The sequence below is a fragment of the Ctenopharyngodon idella genome, chromosome 20, assembly GCF_019924925.1.
Source record: "Ctenopharyngodon idella isolate HZGC_01 chromosome 20, HZGC01, whole genome shotgun sequence".
NCBI lineage: Eukaryota > Metazoa > Chordata > Actinopteri > Cypriniformes > Xenocyprididae > Ctenopharyngodon > Ctenopharyngodon idella.
Window position 1 is genome coordinate 31,497,781 of NC_067239.1, and position 20,680 is coordinate 31,518,460.

At 36.2% G+C, this 20,680-nt stretch overlaps 2 protein-coding genes across 2 annotated transcripts; one reads left to right on the top strand and one right to left on the bottom strand.

The window, feature by feature from the left end:
* Positions 1–232: 232 nt before the first annotated feature.
* LOC127502638 (galactose-specific lectin nattectin-like) lies at positions 233–6,357 on the bottom strand. The gene is made up of 7 exons (XM_051875693.1): positions 6,251–6,357; positions 3,166–3,233; positions 2,899–2,916; positions 1,450–1,469; positions 870–995; positions 616–727; positions 233–461 (listed from the first exon to the last, which is right to left on the bottom strand). The coding sequence occupies exons 2-7, from the start codon at positions 3,224–3,226 to the stop codon at positions 394–396; spliced, it is 405 nt and encodes a 134-aa protein (XP_051731653.1). The 5' UTR covers positions 3,227–3,233; positions 6,251–6,357; the 3' UTR covers positions 233–393.
* A 2,476-nt stretch (positions 6,358–8,833) lies between these two features.
* LOC127502342 (alanine aminotransferase 2-like) lies at positions 8,834–20,497 on the top strand. Its single transcript, XM_051875242.1, has 12 exons — positions 8,834–9,706; positions 12,333–12,520; positions 14,387–14,482; positions 14,776–14,884; positions 15,133–15,266; positions 15,337–15,574; positions 16,455–16,534; positions 16,616–16,752; positions 17,010–17,184; positions 18,180–18,335; positions 18,696–18,796; positions 18,881–20,497. The coding sequence occupies exons 2-12, from the start codon at positions 12,455–12,457 to the stop codon at positions 19,002–19,004; spliced, it is 1,416 nt and encodes a 471-aa protein (XP_051731202.1). The 5' UTR covers positions 8,834–9,706; positions 12,333–12,454; the 3' UTR covers positions 19,005–20,497.
* Positions 20,498–20,680: the final 183 nt, after the last annotated feature.

The window sequence follows — 20,680 nt, forward strand, 5'->3', positions numbered from 1 at the left end:
ATAGGGGTTAAACGCAAATTTTGTACAAGCTCTCAAGACAGGACTTGACAAATTAGGAGTAAATTAGGATGATAAAACTTGCCTGAAACAAAAGGCAGGTGCTTCAATCCATTCAGTCATGTGTGCAGCTTGCTTAAACTCCTCCCCTGATGATAACCATATCCTCAAACCTTGCTACACAATATACTTACATTTTTATGTACATTAATTTGACTGTCCACAATGCACATGGTTTGCTTTATCAATGCTTTTATTAACTTGAGGAGTATTTCAGAGAAGAGATTAAAGTTGAGAAGAAATTTGATTTCAGAATAACATTTGTGTAAAGATAAGATCAGAAAAAGTAAATAGTTCAATCAAAGTAACTGTGGAGCGGGATGACTACATATGATCTCACAGGCCCATAGAACAAACATAGCTCTTTGAGACTGTACATGCCACATCGTTCCAGCAACTTTTAGCTGTAGGGTGGAATAAAGAAATACGTTATTCAAAATAATAGAAAAAAGGCACTTTGTGAAATCCACACGAGTCATTTCATGTTACCGTATGATATGAAATTATAGTATTGTAAATTATAATTGAACGTATCCAAAAAATAGACTGCATTCTCACAGAACCAGTTGATCTCCAAACAGTTCTCGACACGACGGTGATTGTTAGGTTCTCCAGGGCACCAGTTGGTATAGTCATACGCAGTTCCATCACTCCACAACCACTGTCCTTCCTAAAGAGTGAAGAGACTGACTTAGAAGAAGCTAATTAAATTCAGCTTTGAAGTCAAACCATCTTCATTAGAAACTGTTTAAAGCATAATTTTCAGTTAACACAAATAAATTGGTCTCTTTGGGACACACAATTTAACTTACTTTTTCACCATCATGACCACCACCCCAAGATTGTTTGGAAGAAGAAGGCAACAGACTCAGCAGGAAATCATTTTCCACTTTATTATGCACAGATGCGAGATTCGCACCAAGTGCTTGACAGTTTCTCTAAAGAGACAGATTTTTGTCAATACAAAATCTAATCTTTTAATCATAAAGCACTTTTTAAACATTATTTCAGACATTTGCAAACAAAATTTGCAGTTTTCTGTATTATTTATTTGCAGAAAAGAAAGTTTTACTATAAAAAATAACCATTCCCACTTTATATTAAGTGTCTTTAACTAATATGTACTAACATTTAAATGAATCATTTGACACAATGATTCGTCTGGACCTGAGAATGTTTGATCCTGGTTTCCAATGACTGGTTCCCTACCCCTAAGTCTTTAGGGAGGAGGGACAAACGTCTGAGGGCCCAGAGTTTCACCGCCGGAATCTCAAAGAATCCTAAGGGAAACTGAAGGCATATTTGCCTGATGAGTCTGTTTTGAAACCATGTTATATTGTTTGGCATTTTTAGACGCCTGTTTCTGTGCTGTGCTCCCTCTCGCTCTCTGACTTTCGAGTATGTGTAGGTGACTATTTCTGAAGCACTACAAATAGCAGGTTGGGTCAAAGTACATGCAGAAAGTTGATTCTTTGCTGAGCCCATGTAAAGACACACTGAGGTGACGACCACAGGGTGAAAGGTAAGGGACGTCCCGAGGTTAAGTGGCACAGAAAATATGGGGTCTAGAAATGCACAAGGAATCTGACAACAGGCGGAGATCTGATCTCACCATCATCGAATCCGTCTGTGATTACATGAAAAAACAGATGAAACTGAGACAAACTAAATCCAGAAGAACTGTGGCCGTGTCTCCAAGACGCTTGAAGAACCCTTCCTGCTGAAAAACAATGCGCAAGTTTTCCTGAGGGTGAGCTCCACCCCTGTACACCTGCGGCCTGTTCATTCATGACGCTTTGGGTTGGATATAAGACGGGAGAGTATAGACGCGGGGTGCGTGCTGTGTGTGTCGATCTTGTGCTGCTTCGATCACCTGGCTGCCACAATCACTGCCTTTAGTTCAATGTGAGCATGGCGCACACTTGAGGGGAAGCTCTTGCTGTCTGAGCATACGCTGACGACCTTACTTCAAGAAGGGTTGGAATGAAGGCTGTCTCCTTCCACACTGAAGGTCTAAGTGGCTGCCATTTCAGTGCACCATGATCTAATTGATACTAAACCTGTGGGGAAGCACGACCTGGTCATCAGGTTCTTGAGAGGCAGAGGTGTAAAGTATTTGAGTAAATGTAATTAGTTACTGTACTTAAGTATCTTTTTGGCTACTTTGTAGATGTACTGAGTATCAAAAATATTGGCAACTTTTACTCTCTACTTGAGTACGTTTTTGAACAAGTATATGTACTTTTTACTCCGATACATTTGTGATGATTAATGCAATTACACATTACATTTTGCATGGCACCTAACTTTTTCTGCAGCAGTTTATTTCTGCTATAAAGAAGCTATATCGCCATCTAAGGGCATGTCTTGTGCGTTTTGCCTTTACTCACCCAAACTTGTCAACAAGGATACTTTATGTGAATGTGAGTGCATTAGCTTGAATTGCAGATTGCAGAAGGTCGTGACTGCAGCCAGTGATGAGGCCGAAACCAGTACATCCAGTGCAACTTTTTAATTTTACTTAACATTATTTTATTTATCCACTATATTGACAAGATCTTTTTGATGGATATTGGGTTATTTATGGCCTCTTTGAGCACTTGAGCTTAACTGAGACTGTCGACCTTGATTTATTGCAATATTGAGGTGTTCAGTTTTATTTTGATTTTAGAAAATAAGCTTGATTTCTCATCTTACAAATCAACGGTTTCTTATTTTCATTGGCTTGTTTCTCAAGTGTCGAGGACTACTGCATCTTTTAGCCGACATTCAGCACGAGTAAAATACTTAAGTACTGTTAAAATCATATACTCTAAGACTTTTACTCAAGTTGTATTGGACATTTTCGGAATAAATCAACTGCATCCAGTACATAAACATTAGGGTTCTTGTAATATTCACAGCAAAGAATTTTTTTATTTTTATTTATGTAGCTTATTTTATGTTTGTGTGATTATGTGCTGTGTACTTTAGACACTGTAAACCCGTCATTAATCATGCAAATATTAATCAATGGAATATTGTACATTTACAAAATGTTTTTAAATAGCAAAGTTGTTTTCTTTTTTCTTTTTTTTTCTTTTTTTTACAAATAAATGTCTTGGTTACCTTGTGCATTCCCCATGGAGAAGATCATGAAAAAAAGCAGAACACTTCTCAGCATTGCCATGATGAATCTGAAATGAATAAGCAGGAAAAGTTAAATGTCCCGTAGTGAAGCACAATTTATTCGTATGTACTTTAGTATAACTAAATGTACTTGTGGCACGCTATAAATTGGTATACTTAAAGTCTGCTAAATTGGAACAACTAATTTTGTACTAAATGCATTTTAGTTCTCCAAAAGCAGTGCTTAAGTTCAACTGAAGTTGTATTAAATATACTTGTTTGTGCTAAAGTGGAACTATTCCAAGTATACTTAAGAACACTTTAAATATACTCTTGTATTTAAGTTTTGAAATGCAGAATTCACTCAGCATAAACTTTAAATGTATTTTGGTGACATTAGAATTGCATTATTAATGACAGCACAAATTTTATGGATTAAAAGACTGTGAATCGCCGAGAAAATTATTAATATAGACACAGTATAGTGGTGTGTGAAAATAAACGTGAAACGGCCTGTAACTATACAACACGAACGTGCATTAAACTTTAAGCTGTTGAAGAAATAAAACCAGCGGACGCAACGTTAAATATCAAGAATGTTTTGCTTCCCTTTTACTTGACATGATTTGTCATTAACGCAGCATGAAGCAATTGCATAAAATGGCATAACAGTTTTATTCTTGTGCACGCACTAAAACACAGACAGTTACGTTCATTGGTGGAAAAATGTGAACGTGCAGAACTGCTTGTTTCCATGTGTGCAGATATAATCATCCATAACACTTCTCTGCCGATTGTCTCTGTGTGCTTTAACTCTCAATGTTAAATTAACAGCTTTAACAGTGCTTTAATGGTTGAAGGTCAAAATTACAGTTTCAGTGCAGCTTCAAAGGGCTTTAAACGATACCAGACGAGGAATAAGGGTCTTATCTAGCGAAACGATTGGTCATTTTCTAAAAAAAATACAAATACAAACACAAACGATCGCCTTGCATGTGCTTCCGCTTTCCGTATTCTTCAAAAAGCTTACGCTGTATTGTCCTACGCCTTCCTTATTCACCTTACGGAACGAATGCGCCGCCAGTTCTGTTTTTTCAGTAAGTAGAATAGGGAAGGGTATAGGACATACAGCGTAAGACCCTTATTCCTCGTCTGGTATCGTTTAAAGCCCTTTGAAGCTGCACTGAAACTGTTCAACCGTTTGGAGACCATTGAAGTCCACTATAAGGAGAATAATCCTGGAATGTTTTCATCAAAAATCTTAATTTCTTTTCGACCGAAGAAAGAAAGACATGAACATATTGGATGACATGGGGTTGAGTAAATTATCAGGAAAATTTTATTTGAAAGTGGACTAATCCTTTAAACTACGCCAGAGCGCGTACACACCTCACGCTCCGGATGCCGTGCGTGCGCTCATGGCAGTTGGACGTAGTGGTGTATTAGAGGTAAAAAATGATAGAAATACTGTTCGGTTTCTCACACAAACCAATCGTTTCATGTCTTAGGACATCAATGTGTCGTCACGAGCCGCAGGGTTTAATTTGGATTTGTCTGTGCATGTTTTTTTTACTCTTATAGATGAAGTTCCCATTGCCATGCATTATACGACTGACAGACCGCAACGGTTGGAGTTAAAAATCATAATTTGTGTTCTACTGAAGAAACAAAGTCACCTACATCTTGGATGCCCTGGAGGTAAGCAGATAAACATCAAATTTTCATTTTTGGGTGAACTATCCCTTTAAGCTGCGGATTTATATGTGACGCATAAATTAAAATGATTTATTTTTCATGCAGTAAACGTTTCTGGATATATTTTAATGCATGGTGAGACTTGTGTCTTTAGCTACAATGACTTTCTAGACTCACGACAAATGTGCCAAAATCTGCAACACAGATTCCCAATAGTGTGCACTCCAGCGAGTTTGGTTGTTTAGCAAAAGTACAGCAAAACCGACTGTTGGTGAGTGTGATGGCATTGGCTTTATGGCGTGTTCGAAACATATCAATCATTGTGGTTCAACCAATAGTAGGACGTTGGGGCAGGCCAATGGGGGTCAAGGTTTAGCTTCAGGAGTTACAGTGTTTTCAAGTCATGTCAGAAAGAATGTATTTAAAATGCACATGAACATCAGCACAACTCATAATTATGAGTTTATGTAACTCTGGATTCACCCCATGTGGATCATGTGATTTCACCCCCCGCCGTGTTTCCTTCTGAAGCATCAGTGAATGTTTGAACCTTTTTTAATAGTCGTGTTTGAGTCCCTCAGTTGTCCTCAGTGTGAAAAGATGGATCTCAAAATCATTCAGTCACTGCTGGAAAGGGTTCAAATATGCAAAAAATCCTCGAAAACCGAAGAATCTGCAGGACCTGGAGGATTTTTCTGAAGAACAGAGCTCAGTTTAACTGCTCAGGACAAACAAGGGACTTATGAACAACCATCACAGAACAAAAAAGCAGTCGTGGATCATCCAGGTAACCACACACAGTATTAAGAATCAAGGGTTCACAAACTTTTGAATGGGAATAAATTCAGCTATTTTTTTGTCTTGTTGATTATATGTAAACATCTTTTATGTAAAATATCTTACTCAGGACAGTACTAAATAAAAAATAACATGCATTTTGTATGATCTCTCTTATTTTGTTAAAATTATTCACATTTTCACAGATTCTGCAAGGGGTTCACAAACTTTTTCTTGCAACTGTACTTGTACTAAAGTATACTTGCAGTAGTTCCACTTTAGCACAATCAGATATACTTAAGTATATCTTTAGTTGGACCTCAACACAAAAATACTTGTTCCAGTTTGGCAGACTTTAAATATACCAATTTAGTATACTAAAAGTACAATTGCAGGGTATTTATATTAAGTACATACAAATGTAAATGCAATTGTAGTACACTTAGCATAAAATAAATGTATTTCAAATACATTTTAGTATATTTATTTTTACCTAGGGTCTGCATGCACTCATATGCTGCACACTGGGGATTCTCCAATGCATTAAAAGACAAAGCACAAAAATACTTTAGGTAGAAAATGTATTTAGTAGGTCTCTATTCCAAAAACTCACCTTGGTTTTCAAACTCTTGCCTTCAGAATCAAGAATGTTCAAGCTGACACAGAGCCTGTGTAATACCATAACATTCTTGAAGATCATATTTATACACACAAGATCAGGCAATAACATCCAGGATGTCCTGGTCATCCAATCATATTCAAAGATCAAACCTTACCATATATGGCATATTAAGAACTATAGTAACAAGTAAGAATATCCAGTGCCCTCCACAAATATTGGCACCCTTAGTAAATATGAGCAAAGGCGGCTGTGAAAATAAATCTGCATGTTTATTCTTTTTTTTTTTTTTTTAATAAAAAAAATTCACAAAATTCTAACCTTTCATTGAAGTAAAACAATTGAAAGTGGGGGGAAACTCACATTATGAAATAAATGTTTTTCTCCAATACATGTTGGCCACAATTATTGGCACCCCTAGAAATTCTTATGAGTAAAATATCTCTAAAGTACAGTATATTCCCATTCATATTTACATTTTTTAGCACACCAGGGTGACTAGGAGCATGAAATTGTCCAGTCATGACTTCCTGTTCCACAGGAGTACAAATATGAGGAAACACAAAGGCCAAATTCCCTTAATCATTCATCATGACGAGTAAAACCAAAGAATATAGTTCTGATGTGCAGCAAAAGATTGTTGAGCTTCACAAAATAGAAAAGTGGCTGTAACAAAATAGCTAAAGCATTGAAAATCCCCATTTCCACCATCAGGACAATAATTAAGAAGTTCCAATCAACTAAAGATGTTACAAATCTGCCTGGAAGAGGACGTGTGTCTAAATCGTCCTAATGCGCGGTGATGAGGAAAGTTTGAGTGGACAAAGACTCTCCAAGGATCACAGCTGGAGAATTGCAGAGATTAGTTGAGTCTTGAGTCTCAGAAAGCCTAAAAAAAAATGATCAAAAAGCACCTACATCTCCTCAAGTTGTTCGGGAGGGTTTCAAGAAAAATCCTCTGCTCTCATCCAGAAACAATCTCCAGCATATTCAGTTGTCAGACACGACTGGAACTTCAAACAGGGACCGGCTTCTAAAAGAGCTTTTTGGCAGCAAACCCACCAGATGGGTTTGGTGCACACATGGATAAAAAGTACCCCATGCCCACGGTTAAATATACTGCTGGATCTTTAATGTTGTGGGCCTATTTTTCTGCTGGAGGTCCTGGACATCTTGTTCAGATACATGGTATCAATGATTCTATCAAATACTAACAGATAAAAAATCAAAACCTGACCGCTTCTGCTAGAAATCCAATAATGGGCCGTGGTTGGATCTTCCATCGGGACAATGATCCAAAACAAACATCAAAACCAACACAAAAATGTGTCTGTTACGTCCCCCTTAATACCTGGCGTCTAGAGGATATGGTGACGTAACACAAGAAAAATTAACTATTAAAATGTTGTTAAAAGAAAGATAGTCTCTATTAAGGAAATGTGATGCGTGAAATTAGGAAACAGGCAGAGACGAAAACTGAATTTGTACTTGCTTTTATTAAAAAAAAATAATTCAATATAACAAAACACCCAATAATACAATAAACAGTGAACCAAACATACATCCAAAACAAATAAATACCTATTTACAAATTATATACAAACGTAAAGGATTAACGATAACAAAGCGAGGGACAAGAGCGGTGCTAAAGAAAAAAAATCAATAAAACATAAACACGTTAACTAAACCCCAACACAAACGCTAAGCTAACAAAAGAAAACAGGAAAATAGTGTAGAACACCGCTAACTACACTACCTAATAAACATAAATACATAAATTGGCACCCGCTCATAACCTAGTGTGTTTAAATAACTTTACTCTATGTGCTGTAAGATGTAAGTCACGTGACATACTAACCTGGTCCCATCACTATGTATCGGAGAAGGACTTGAATAAACTCTGGTAAACTGAGAGTCGAGTCACACCATAAACTCAATACAGCGTCATGAGGAGTAAAGTTCAAACAGAAGAAAACTAACACACAATAACTAAATCAAAATGAAACTAAGCAAGGGCAAACAAGAGCAAGCAAGAGCAAACGCAGGCGAGAAAACAAAGGAATCCGCATCCGGGTCTTTATACGCGCCCACTAGCATCTGATTGGTTCTCGAGATGGCACGTGGATCCGATGACTGGCAGAAACGTCGTCCAATCACAGGACCTGTGAGGTGAGATAGTGAAAGAGAAGGAGAAAACAATACGGGACGTAACACCCACACCCTTTAAAAACAAACATATACATGTTTGATAGAACCAACCTAGCCAAGTAGGTAGGAAAGTTTGAGTGGCCAAAGACTCTCAGAGAATCACAGCTGGAGAATTGCAGAGATTAGTTGAGTCTTGGGGTCAGAAAGCCTAAAAAAAAAAAATTATCAAACAGCACCTACATCCCCACAAGTTGTTCGGGAGGGTTTCAAGAAAAATCCTCTTCTCTCATCCAGAAACAATCTCCAGCATATTCAGTTGTCAGACACGACTGAAGCTTCAAACGGGACCAGCTTCTATGGTCAGATGAAACTAAAAAAGAGCTTTTTGGCAGCCAACCCACCAGATGGGTTTGGTGCACACATGGATAAAAAGTACCCCATGCCCACGGTTAAATATACTGCTGGATCTTTAATGTTGTGGGCCTATTTTTCTGCTGGAGGTCCTGGACTTCTTGTTGAAACAAAGGAATCCGCAGGAATCTGTACAAAATCTGTACAAAAGCGTGCGGCACCATCTGACTTTTGTACCAATAGACATGGCGAACTCCATTAACTAACTATAGGACTGGCTAAACCCTTCTCCAATAGATACTGAGTTTCTTTCTTCATTGCAGCTCTTTTAATAAAGTTAACTCTATAAGGGTGTTGCTTAATCGGCTTGGGCCTCCCCTACATTGATGTCATGCTGTAAAACATTGGTAAGTGTAGGAATATCCCCCAGTATAGAAGAAAACTTGCTAAGGAGCTTAACGATATCCTCCCTCTGATCAGTGTTAAGATGTGCTAAGAAACTTGACAAATTGGCTAAAGTTTCAGAATTAGACAATCTAGCAGATAACAATGGGGTATCGAACTCCAATAAGCCTTCCACATTATCTCGCTCCTCCACAAATTAACTCTTGTTACAAGCAACCCCTACTGGACGGACAGAATCGTCTTCCTTCTCCCTAAGTGACTCCCTGTCATCTCTGGTATGGTAAGCTTTTAACATATTGATATGACAGACCCGTTTATGACGTCTCCTGTTTGGTGTACGCAATACATAATCTGTCTCTCCCCTCTTCTCCAAGATTGTATGTGGTGGAATCAGAGGGGAGGGATTATAGAAGGAATCGTAGACACATCTCGCCTGTCCCAGAAACTTTGCCACCACAAAATGATGAACACAACGCTGCAGATCACCCAAAAGTTTGTACACCAAGACAAGACCAAAGTTTCCTTTCAGACCACACAAGTGCACAGGTGACATCTACCGACTCTAAATTAACATCAGAGGTCACTGTACCTTCCAAAGAATCTGAAAAAAAGCTTTATGTGACTCGATCAGGCAGAATCTCAAGACCAAACCCAAAGTATATCCAGAGAGCTGCTAAGAAATGGTTTAGCATTTTTGAGAGACTGTTAAATCATTAGGAGTGAAATGTTCTGAGTTTCATTTGTTCATAAAACGTGACACTTTAAGTGCCAATAGCATATTTGGTTATACATGCTTTGATTTTGAGTTGATGTGGCTATTTGTTGTTATAAACTGATGAGAGATTACTAAAGAAAGGGGATGTAGAACATTGATTATATGTTCTTAGTTATACCTTAATCGCATTTGTACCTAACAGGTATCCTTAGTTATGACGTCAGTATCAGCCCCGAATGTGTACGATAGTAGATTGTCTGAAACTACATACAGTTCTCCAGTAAAGTATTAACGTCATTCATAACTGATTATGTGTCTATCATACATCATGCAGTATATTATGTAAATCAACGCATTAAATACGTATGGAAGGCCAAAAGGGCCAAAAACATGTGAATTTTACCACATCAACAACACGTTAAATATGTGTATTTCAAACGTATTTAACCTATACTCACAATAACAACAAAATGTCGTGCTTTTGTAAAATAAAGCAATCAGGATGCGCTTTCTGACTGCGACTGCAAAACATCATAAGATGCGCAATATATCGAGAGACAATGAGTGGGTCAGACATGATTTTGACCACTTCATTAAGTTTTGTTTTGTAGAAAGCCTTTCTTTAAAGTGATTTTCGTTTTGTAAAAATTGTATCTTACTTTTAATCAATCTCCATCAACCAGTTGCCTGGATTTAATGAATAAGAAGCAAATATAGCAGACAATTTAATCCTGACATGGAGGCGCCGGCGCGATCACTTGCACGTGAACTGGAGCATGCCTTATTGGCTAAATGAACCTAAACTCAACGTATAGACTGCTTGCCTCGCAGACATGAGAAATATATCTATAGAAAGCTAATTCAAAACGAAAAGAAATAGGCTACTCTCTGATTATGTAGGCCTAATCCGAATGAAATGTGCAACTCTGCGGAGATGATGAGAGTCAGCAATGTCAACATCTTTGCAGCCGACACTGATTCAGAAAACATTAGTTCATTAATAAACAATTAAAATGTCTCCTTGCTGTTTTTTGTCACATTCATAATCATTATTTTTGCCAGTTCTTTATGGCGAGATTTATGCGTGCGCTTGAGTGCTATATAGCCTATATTACGTAAACGCTCATTATTATGGTTTATTCTCTCCAGTATTTAAGAAATTAAATAATTATAAATGTGATTAGTCAACTAATGGCTTAAATGTTCTGACACAGACACACACAGAGCATTGTACATTATTATCAGTTTAAAATTGTATTTGTGTATGACTAACCTGCACTATTTCTTTTGAACAAAACTTTGCTGGTCTATCATCTCTAGTCACACACCAGTCTTCTTCAGCTAGCCTATGTGTCCCACCCCAACACACACCAGAGAAAAAACTTTGCAGGTCCTATGGCTGAGAGAGAGCATACTCAGATTCAGTGAGTTTATAATGCTGCATTTTATTGTCAGTAAGGGTTACGCGTTTGAAAAAAAAAAAAAGATTAAATCTATTTTTTCATAAAACAGCTATTTCAATATATTATTTCTATAGGTTATACAAAAAAAAGACAAAATAAAAAGATAAGCTGAATAAGCTGATCTAGCATGTTAAATGGTGGCATCCTAGTAAATGAATGGTACACCCCCTTAAGCTCACAGAAATGGTTTGACCCAAGTTTTCAGCAGCCAATCACACTAACACGTTCAAACAGATTTTTAATGCGTATTTCACACGTATTTCACGCGTGAAATACACGTCAAATACATGTATTTAACACGCTGATTATTATGATATAATATACACGTATTTAACGTGTTGTTGACGTGTTAAAATTCACGTGTTTTTGGCCCTTTTGGCCTTCCATATGCGAGTGTTCGTGAAAGCATCACGACGCTTGTGTTTTGTGTTCACATGAGAACTGGCATTGTTGTGTGAACATGCTTTGGATAATATTATTTTGTAAATAAAGTGGTAAATTATGTTTTTTTGCACAAGCAAAGCACTCACTTTGCTTCATAAAATTGAGTTTAAGCCACTGGAGTCACATGGAGCACTTTAATGATGTCTTTTTCGTACCTTTCCGGACCTTGGAGTGGTAGTTGCGTTGGATCTCTATGGAGAGACAGAAAGCTCTCGGACTTCATCAAAAATATATTAATTTGTTAATTTTGTTAATTTTCATTTTTGGGTGAACTAACCCTTTAAGGCCCGTTCACACCAAGAATGATAACTATAAAGATAACCATATCAGTGTACACACAAACGCACTATCAATCTGTTTATTATTAGCACGCGCTGCAGTTTTGTCGTCTGTCGCTTTAAATGCTCGCGCTCTTAAAGCATGATGGATTCTGATTGGCTGTTAATGTTTTTATCGTTCATCCGCTGGAAAAAAAAAATCGTTCTGAAAGCGATTCTAACGATAATGTTTCAGTGTCATTATCGTTATAGTTATCATCATTGGTTTAAAGGCACCTTTACTGGGACACTGAGCTCATGGACCGCAGAAGTTAATGCAGTCATATATTAACGGAGTGAGAGAGCCACACTGACCTGTTTGCCAGAAGGACGTGGACAGAAGACACCCGAAGACATGTCTGCTTTGAAGAAGACTAACAGACCATCATCAGCTGAGGAAGAGACTCGCGTCAATAAACAGGTGAAAAACACACAAGTTTTACTTTAGTTAACATGAACACATTTTTTGATAGCCTATTGCATAAAAGGGTTTATGTATTATCTTAATGATAAATATTTTTTTAGGCGTTATGTCTTAAAAGTGTAGTTAAAAGTGCATGATATAAATATGTGAAAAGTTAATTTTCTTTTTGGAGATGTAAAAATATGTATTTATTGTGTATTTATTGTCTATTTCATTTTGGTCAGTGATGGCATGGGTATTATTAACATAAAAGAAAAAAAATGGAAAAGAAAGGAGAATAATTGAAGATTTACTGTGAGAAAGACATAATAAAGTATAAAAGCATTTTAATGTTAATTCCAAAATGTACTAATACATTATTAAAATCAAAAGTTGTATCTTTTAACGTAATTTACCTGACCTGAGCTGACATGAACTAACAATGAACAGTTGTTGTATTTTTATTAACTATTAATATTATTTATGCATTAACGACATGAAATTTTATTGTAAAATATATGTTTTTGGAAAGAAAAAGTATGAATTACCATTTTTAGTGGAAATTATTTTATCTGATACAGCATAATTTTATATACATTTACAGTAAAATATTACAATGTTAAAATTATGGGGTGGGGGGGCTCTAATAATCTTTTATGAAAATATTGAAGTTTTTCTTCATTTATTATTAGTTATGTAGATATAGGAGTTTATGTAAATGTGCACAGATATTGTTATTTTATACTTGAGTTCTCAGTTATGCTTCCTTTCGGTATCAACTTTGACTCAGATGTTTCTCCTAAAATAAAATTATTAATGTTAAAGGGTTAGTTCACCGAAAATTGAAAATAATGTCATTTATTACTCACCCTCATGTCGTTCCACACCTTCGTTAATCTTCAGAACACAAATTAAGATATTTTTGTTGAAATCCGATGGCTCAGTGAGGCCTGCATAGCCAGCAATGACATTTCCTCTCTCAAGATCCATTAATGTACTAAAAACATAATTAAGTCAGTTCATGTGAGTACAGTGGTTCAATATTAATATTATAAAGCCACGAGAATATTTTTGGTGCGCCAAAAAAAACAAAATAACTTATATAGTGATGGCCGATTTCAAAACACTGCTTCATGAAGATTCGGAGCGTTATGAATCAGCGTATCGAATCATGATTCGGATCGCGTGTCAAACCGCCAAACTGCTGAAATCACGTGACTTTGGCGCTCCGAACCGCTGATTCGATACGCTGATTCATAACGCTCCGAAGCTTCATGAAGCAGTGTTTTGAAATCGACCATCACTATATAAGTTATTTTGTTTTTTTTGGCGCACCAAAAATATTCTTGTCACTTTATAATATTAATATTGAACCACTGTACTCACATGAACTAATTTAAATATGTTTTTAGTACATTAATGGATCTTGAGAGAGGAAATGTCATTGCTGGCTATGGAGGCCTCACTGAGCCATTGGATTTCATCAAAAATATCTTAATTTGTGTTCCGAAGATGAACGAAGGTCTTACGGGCGTGGAACGGCATGAGGGTGAGTAATAAATGACATTATTTTCATTTTTGGGTGAACTAACCCTTTAATAATAATAAAATATGAAATATCATTATAAAATATTAAAATATTATATATAATATAATTTGTAATACATAATATTGAAATACTATATTTTATAATAATTATTAATAATAATTTCTTTTATTTATTAATTTTAATTAGTGAAATCGAGGAAGTAAAAACAGATGCAAATGAGTCACTGTTTGTCATCCAGTAAGAGTACAGAGATATAAAATGAATGTGAAGAGCAGCTCAGATCATTTGAAAAGTATATCATTATAATTTTAAACGTCACATCTGTCCTTTCACAGGGGATGAATATGAGCGTGTCCTTCAAGAAGGTTCTGGATTTGAGTTCTGGAGACTCTCACAACGCTGGAATGAAGCCAATAACCTTTGTTAGACAGGTCTGACGTTTTGTTAATTGTTGCTTAAATAAGTTATATATCGAACATATGATTATACTGGCTGAATTGCAAATGAGCACAATGTGTCCTGCACTTTGGTTTTGTAGAGCAGAACGTCCCGTTGTAATCGTCCCAGAATAGCTGCGATGAGGAAATTGTAAATGATTGATCAGTGTATGTTAATCTAAAGAAGAAAATGTTTCTCCTCATAATCTTTCATCAATATGTAACAACATCCTTTTCTTTTAAATCAAGTCACGTTTCTTTTTTCTTGCTGTTTTGACTTGTTTCAGGTCATAGCCGGATGTTTGTATCCCAGTCTCCTGCAGAGCGACACTCTTCCTCCTGACGCTCGTCTCAGAGCTCAGGTGTTACTCCGTCACTTTGATGGAGGCAGTATCGGTGAGATTGTTTTTGTGTGAAATTGTGATAGTTATAATATATATTACATACACACTACACCTCAAAAGTTTGGGGTCAGTATGATTTTTTACTGTTTTTGAGAGAAGTCTCTTCTGCTCACCAAAGCTGCATTTATTTATTTTCAAAAATACAGTAAAAACTGTGAAAACAGCCACTGTCTACTAATGCGGTCATGTGACCTGTGAGGCTCACAATGTGATTGGCTGTCTGGTCGCTTCACTCTTCAGGTTCGTACACTGAGTCCTGTGGATCGATGTACGTGAGAAACACTATAGCAGAGTCCATTTCTCTGCGGGATGGAGGCATCCCATCCAGTCCAGAGCAAGTCTTCATCACTGTTGAGACTCAGAGAGGTTTGATGGTACGATCCAGAACCATTCGTTTATGTTGTAAGTGCTTCAGTTGGTGATTAGAGACATGATTGTGCGCAGGTGATGATGCGACTGCTGTGTCAGTCAGAGGGCGTGTCTGCGGTTATGATCCCAGACCCCGCCCCTCACACTCTGACACGCCTCCTGGAGAGGATGGCCGTGGTTCCGGTGCCCTATCGGCTGCAAGAGCAGTGTGGGTGGAGCGTGGAGAGGGCGGAGCTTAACAGAGCCATCCAGGCGTCGAGAGGGCGGTGCTCTCCACGGGCAATTTATATCAGTAACCCTGGCGACCCTACAGGTACGGGTCAATATAATTAAGTTTCCAATAGAGCATTTCATTAAAATAATTTTGCGGTTCTTCTTGGTCATGTGACACGTTTAACACGATGAAGTGTTAAAAGTAGTTTAAAAGGTCAGTGTAATTATACACTTACAAAACATAAGCACACTTCAAGTTCATTTTATTACGTATACGTAAGTAAAGTTCAGGTATATTTTTAAGTATACTTTCTGTAGTAAGTATATTAATATCCATGTATACTTGTAAGTGTACTATTTCAGTACTACTAGGGACTAAACTGGCCTAAGTATACTAAGTATACTACTTTAAGTGTAACAGTAGTAAACTTTGAATAGTTTACAACTACGTTTTTTGTTTGTACTGCAACTATAATACAAGTGAACTTATAATATACTGATAGTTTACTAGTTAAATATTTGTAGCACATTTTTAGTTTATGAAAGTACACTTTGCAGTATACTCTTAGTAAACTACTAGTGTATTATACTGCAAGTATACTTGTGAGTTTTCTCTACATACTTAAGACAGTATGTAAAAAACGTGGAAAAGTATTTAATATGCTAAAAAAACAAAAGTGTAAACACAACTACAAGCCAAGTATACTTAGAATACTTAAGTATATCTCGATCAAAAGATTAAGAACATATACTTAAGTCTAATTTTAAGTATGTTTCTGAGAAGTACATAAACAGTAGAGTGAAACTAATAGATACTAATGCACACTTAAATAAACTTTTTTTTAACGGAGTGATAATCCAATGAAAAATACCACAAAGTGTCACCACAAAGAACTATGGTAAATACCATGGTAGTTTTTGTAAGTGAACTGATCAATTGTCATATAAATATATGTAGGTTGATTGTGTGGGTTTTATAGGGCACGTCCAGAGCAGGGAGTCTATCGAGGATGTGATTCGCTTCGCTGCCGATGAAGAACTTTTCTTGTTGGTCAACGAGGTAAATGTTTAGAGTGTAATCTTCAATATCTGATTTGGTCATGTTTGTTTTCTTGGTAATTATGATTTTTATGTGTTGCAGGTTTATCAGAACACGGTTTTTGCGGACGGCTCAGAGTTCGTGTCCTATAAGCGTGTTCTGGCTGAGATGGGAGCCCCTTATTCTGAGAGCGTTCAGCTGGCCTCGCTCCATTCGCTCTCCAACGGCATCATGGGAGAGTGAGTTTTTCAAGTTAATCTTTTATTATATCAGAGCTAATAAAACCAAACTAAAATTGACATGGTTATCTTCTTACCTTTTTTTCTTCTTCTAACATTTACTAACAATTTTACTAACAAAAACCTAACAATGTCCATTTTGATTTAATGTTAAGTATTATGTTAGTCTATAATGACTTTAATTTAAAAACAGTAAAAGTCAATGGGAAGTCTCTAAAAAGACTGCTAATTCAATGTTGTTCAATGTGTTTGTATAGATGTGGTTTCAGGACGGGTTATATGGAGCTGGTGAACGTCGATCCAGCTGTAATGTTATACACTGAGGTTCTTCTGACAGGAGATTTGTGCCCTCCTGTGATTGGTCAGATCGCTCTCGATGTCATGGCTGATCCGCCCCATCCTGGAGAACCTTCCTACACTTTATACACAGAGGTACATGCTAAAACACATTGTTTTATAAATTACATTGTTTAATAATATGATTTATTTTTAAGAATTGTTTAATAATATGATTATTGATTATTTAATATGATTAAATGAGTCCACCCTGTTATTACTTAGTCCACCCTGTTATTATTTTGTCCACCGTTATTACTTAGTTAGTCCACCCTCTTATTACTTAGTCCACTCTATTATTTTGTCTACCCTGTTATTACTTAGTTAGTCCACCCTGTTATTATTTTGTCCACCGTTATTACTTAGTTAGTCCACCCTCTTATTACTTAGTCCACTCTATTATTTTGTCTACCCTGTTATTACTTAGCTAGTCCACCCTATTATTACGTAGTCCACTGTTTTTATTTTGTCTACCGTTATTACTTAGTCCACTCTGTTATTTTGTCCACCCTGTTATTACTTAGTCCACCCTGTTATTACTTAGTCCACTCTGTTATTTTGTCCACCCTGTTATTACTTAGTCCACTCTGTTATTTTGTCCACCCTGTTATTACTTAGTCCACTGTTATTTTGTCCACCCTGTTATTACTTAGTCCACTCTGTTATTTTGTCCACCCTGTTATTACTTAGTCCACTCTGTTATTATTTTGTACACCCTGTTATTTCTTAGTTAGTCCACCCTATTATTACGTAGTCCATTCTGTTATTATTTTGTCCACCCTGTTATTACTTTAGTCCACCCTATTATTACATAGTCCACTCTATTATTTTGTCTACCTTGTTATTACTTAGTCTACCCTGTTATTACTTAGTCCACTCTGTTATTATTTTGTCCATCCTGTTATTACTTAGTCCACCTTCTTATTACTTGTTTAATAATATGATTATTGATTATTTAATATGATTATTATTAATAAAACATGTAATTATTTAGAATAGGATAGACTCTTTACAGACACAACTGTAAAGGACTGATTAAACATTATTTAATGTGTACAGTTAATATGTATATTTTAAATGTGTGTGTTTAGGAGGTGGCATCTAGGCTAATGACTCTGAAGTGTAACGTTTCCAGGGCTGTCAAGGTCATTAATGATCTTCCGGGATTCAGCTGTCTGTCAGTTCAGAGCGGAATCTTCATCTATCCGCACCTGACTTTTCCTCACTCAGCTGTGACAAATGCACAGGTACAAACAGACACACACACACTCGTCATGGGGTTGCCATGTAGTTAAATCCCAAAGGAAGATGTGTGATGCAGAATGAACGAGAAATAACACTTTTAACAAACACTCAGAGAACGAGAACACTACACAACTAATATAACCTTAATGAGAGAGCAAGAACTGAAGGCTTGGGGGCCGTTTACACAACACCATTTTCAATTAAAAACGTAAAACTTTTTGTAAAAGAGCAGCTTGAACATTCTGTACAATATCTTCTTTTTGTTCCTTGGAAGACAGAAAGTGATACAAGTTTGGAATGACGTGAGGGTGAATTCTTTCTTTAAGGTGTGTGTGTGTGTGTGTGTGTGTGTGTGTGTGCAGTCTGTGGGGTTGTTGTACAGCAGGAGGTTGTTGGAGGATCAGGGTGTGTGTGTCGGGTTCAGTGAAGATCACACACATTCACGGAGCTGCTGCCACTTTAGGTACAGTGACCTTTTTAGACATGCAGTCTACACACACACACACACACACACACTCAACACCCTGTCGCCGTGTGTGTGTTTTAGGTTGTGTGTGCTGATGCCATCAGATGAACTGGAGGAGGCTCTCCGTTGCCTTCAATGTTTTCACTATCAGTTCCTCAAAGAATACTGTGAAATTACAATTAGTGCACCAGAACAGAGCAATTAAATAACAGTTTAATTAATGCACAAATTTATATAAGCTTACAGATGAAACTATACTTAAGTCATTACTATTAGGCAGTATATTTTCATGTAAATCGTATTACTTGATGATATCATTATAAAATAGCAGCAACATTCTGGGATAATTTATGGTGTTAGTTTGATAAAATTAACATTAAAAAAAATGACCTCCTCATGTAACAGTAACTGTCAATTTTTTTGTCAAGGTTTAAATGGCCAATTATAATTAATAAAGTTGAGAATATTTCTAAACATCTGTTATAGAAATGCTTCCCTTAATGGGGTAGTTCACCCAAAAATGAAAATCATCTGTCATCATTTACTCACCCTTGTGTCGTTCAAAACTCGTAAGACCTTCATTCATCTTCAGAACACAAATGAAGACCTTTTTGATGAAATCTGAGATTTCTGTCCCTTCCTTTACAGCTATTCAACTGACACTTTGAGGATTAAAAAAGTTTATAAAGAAATAGTAAAACCAATCCATATGAATCAAGCGGTTTAGTCCAAATTTTCTGAAGAGACTCAATCACTTTATATAATGAATAGATTTAATTTAGGCTTGTACACTGAGAGTGAACATAGTGATTATGAAAGTAATTTATGTCCAAAGTTGAAGATTGTAAAACAATACCAAAGTTGGTATTGTTTTATATATTGCTTCCTATCAAAATCCAAAACCAATTACAATATTACAAAAGTTATATTGTAATTGGTTGTGAGAGATAGGAAATCATCCATTTTTTTTATACCACTTGTCCACCCTGTTATTACTTAGTTAGTCCACCCTATTATTATTTAGACCACTCTGTTGTTATTTTGTCCACCCTGTTATCACTTAGTTAATCCACCCAGTTATTACTTAGTCCACTCTATTATTTTGTCCACCCTGTTATTACTTAGTAAACCCATCCTGTTATTACATAGACCACTCTGTTATTATTTTGTCCACCCTGTTATTACTTAGTCCACTCTGTTATTATTTTGTCCACCCTGTTATTACTTAGTCCACTCTGTTATTATTTTGTCTGCCTTGTTATTGCTTAGTTAGTCCACCCTGTTATTACTTAGACCACTCTGTTATTATTTTGTCCACTGTTATTACTTAGTCCACTCTGTTAAACAGTTTTCTTTACAACAATTTCATGAAAATACCAAAAATATACTAATAATTCAGTGAGTGTGAAAATTTATTGTAGTATTTATAATGTACTACTTTAAAAAGTTAACAAAAATGTCTTCAAGGCATTTGTATCTGAAAACGAAAAATGTAAAATGAAGCATTTGTGAGAAAGTACAATTCATACGCACATAGCCTAATATATATTTTCTAATAATTTACTACTGATTTAAAAAGGCACAAAGGGACATGAGTTGTCTAAGAAAATGTGCAAACTGTTGTTCATTTGTCCCTAACAGGGTGGACATTTCTGATCTACCATTTCATTGATTTTGTTTAATAAATGGTTAAATTTATTTACCCGAGTTTTACTAAAATAATTTTTCAGATGTTTGATTTTCTACATTTTTTGATGCCCAAAAGGCACCGAATACCAGGAATGACCCTTTTACATTTCTGTATTTTTATTATAGTTTGCATGGGTACAATAGTGTGAATTTCTATCGTATCCCCTCAGCATGAGTCAGCTCTGAGCCGTA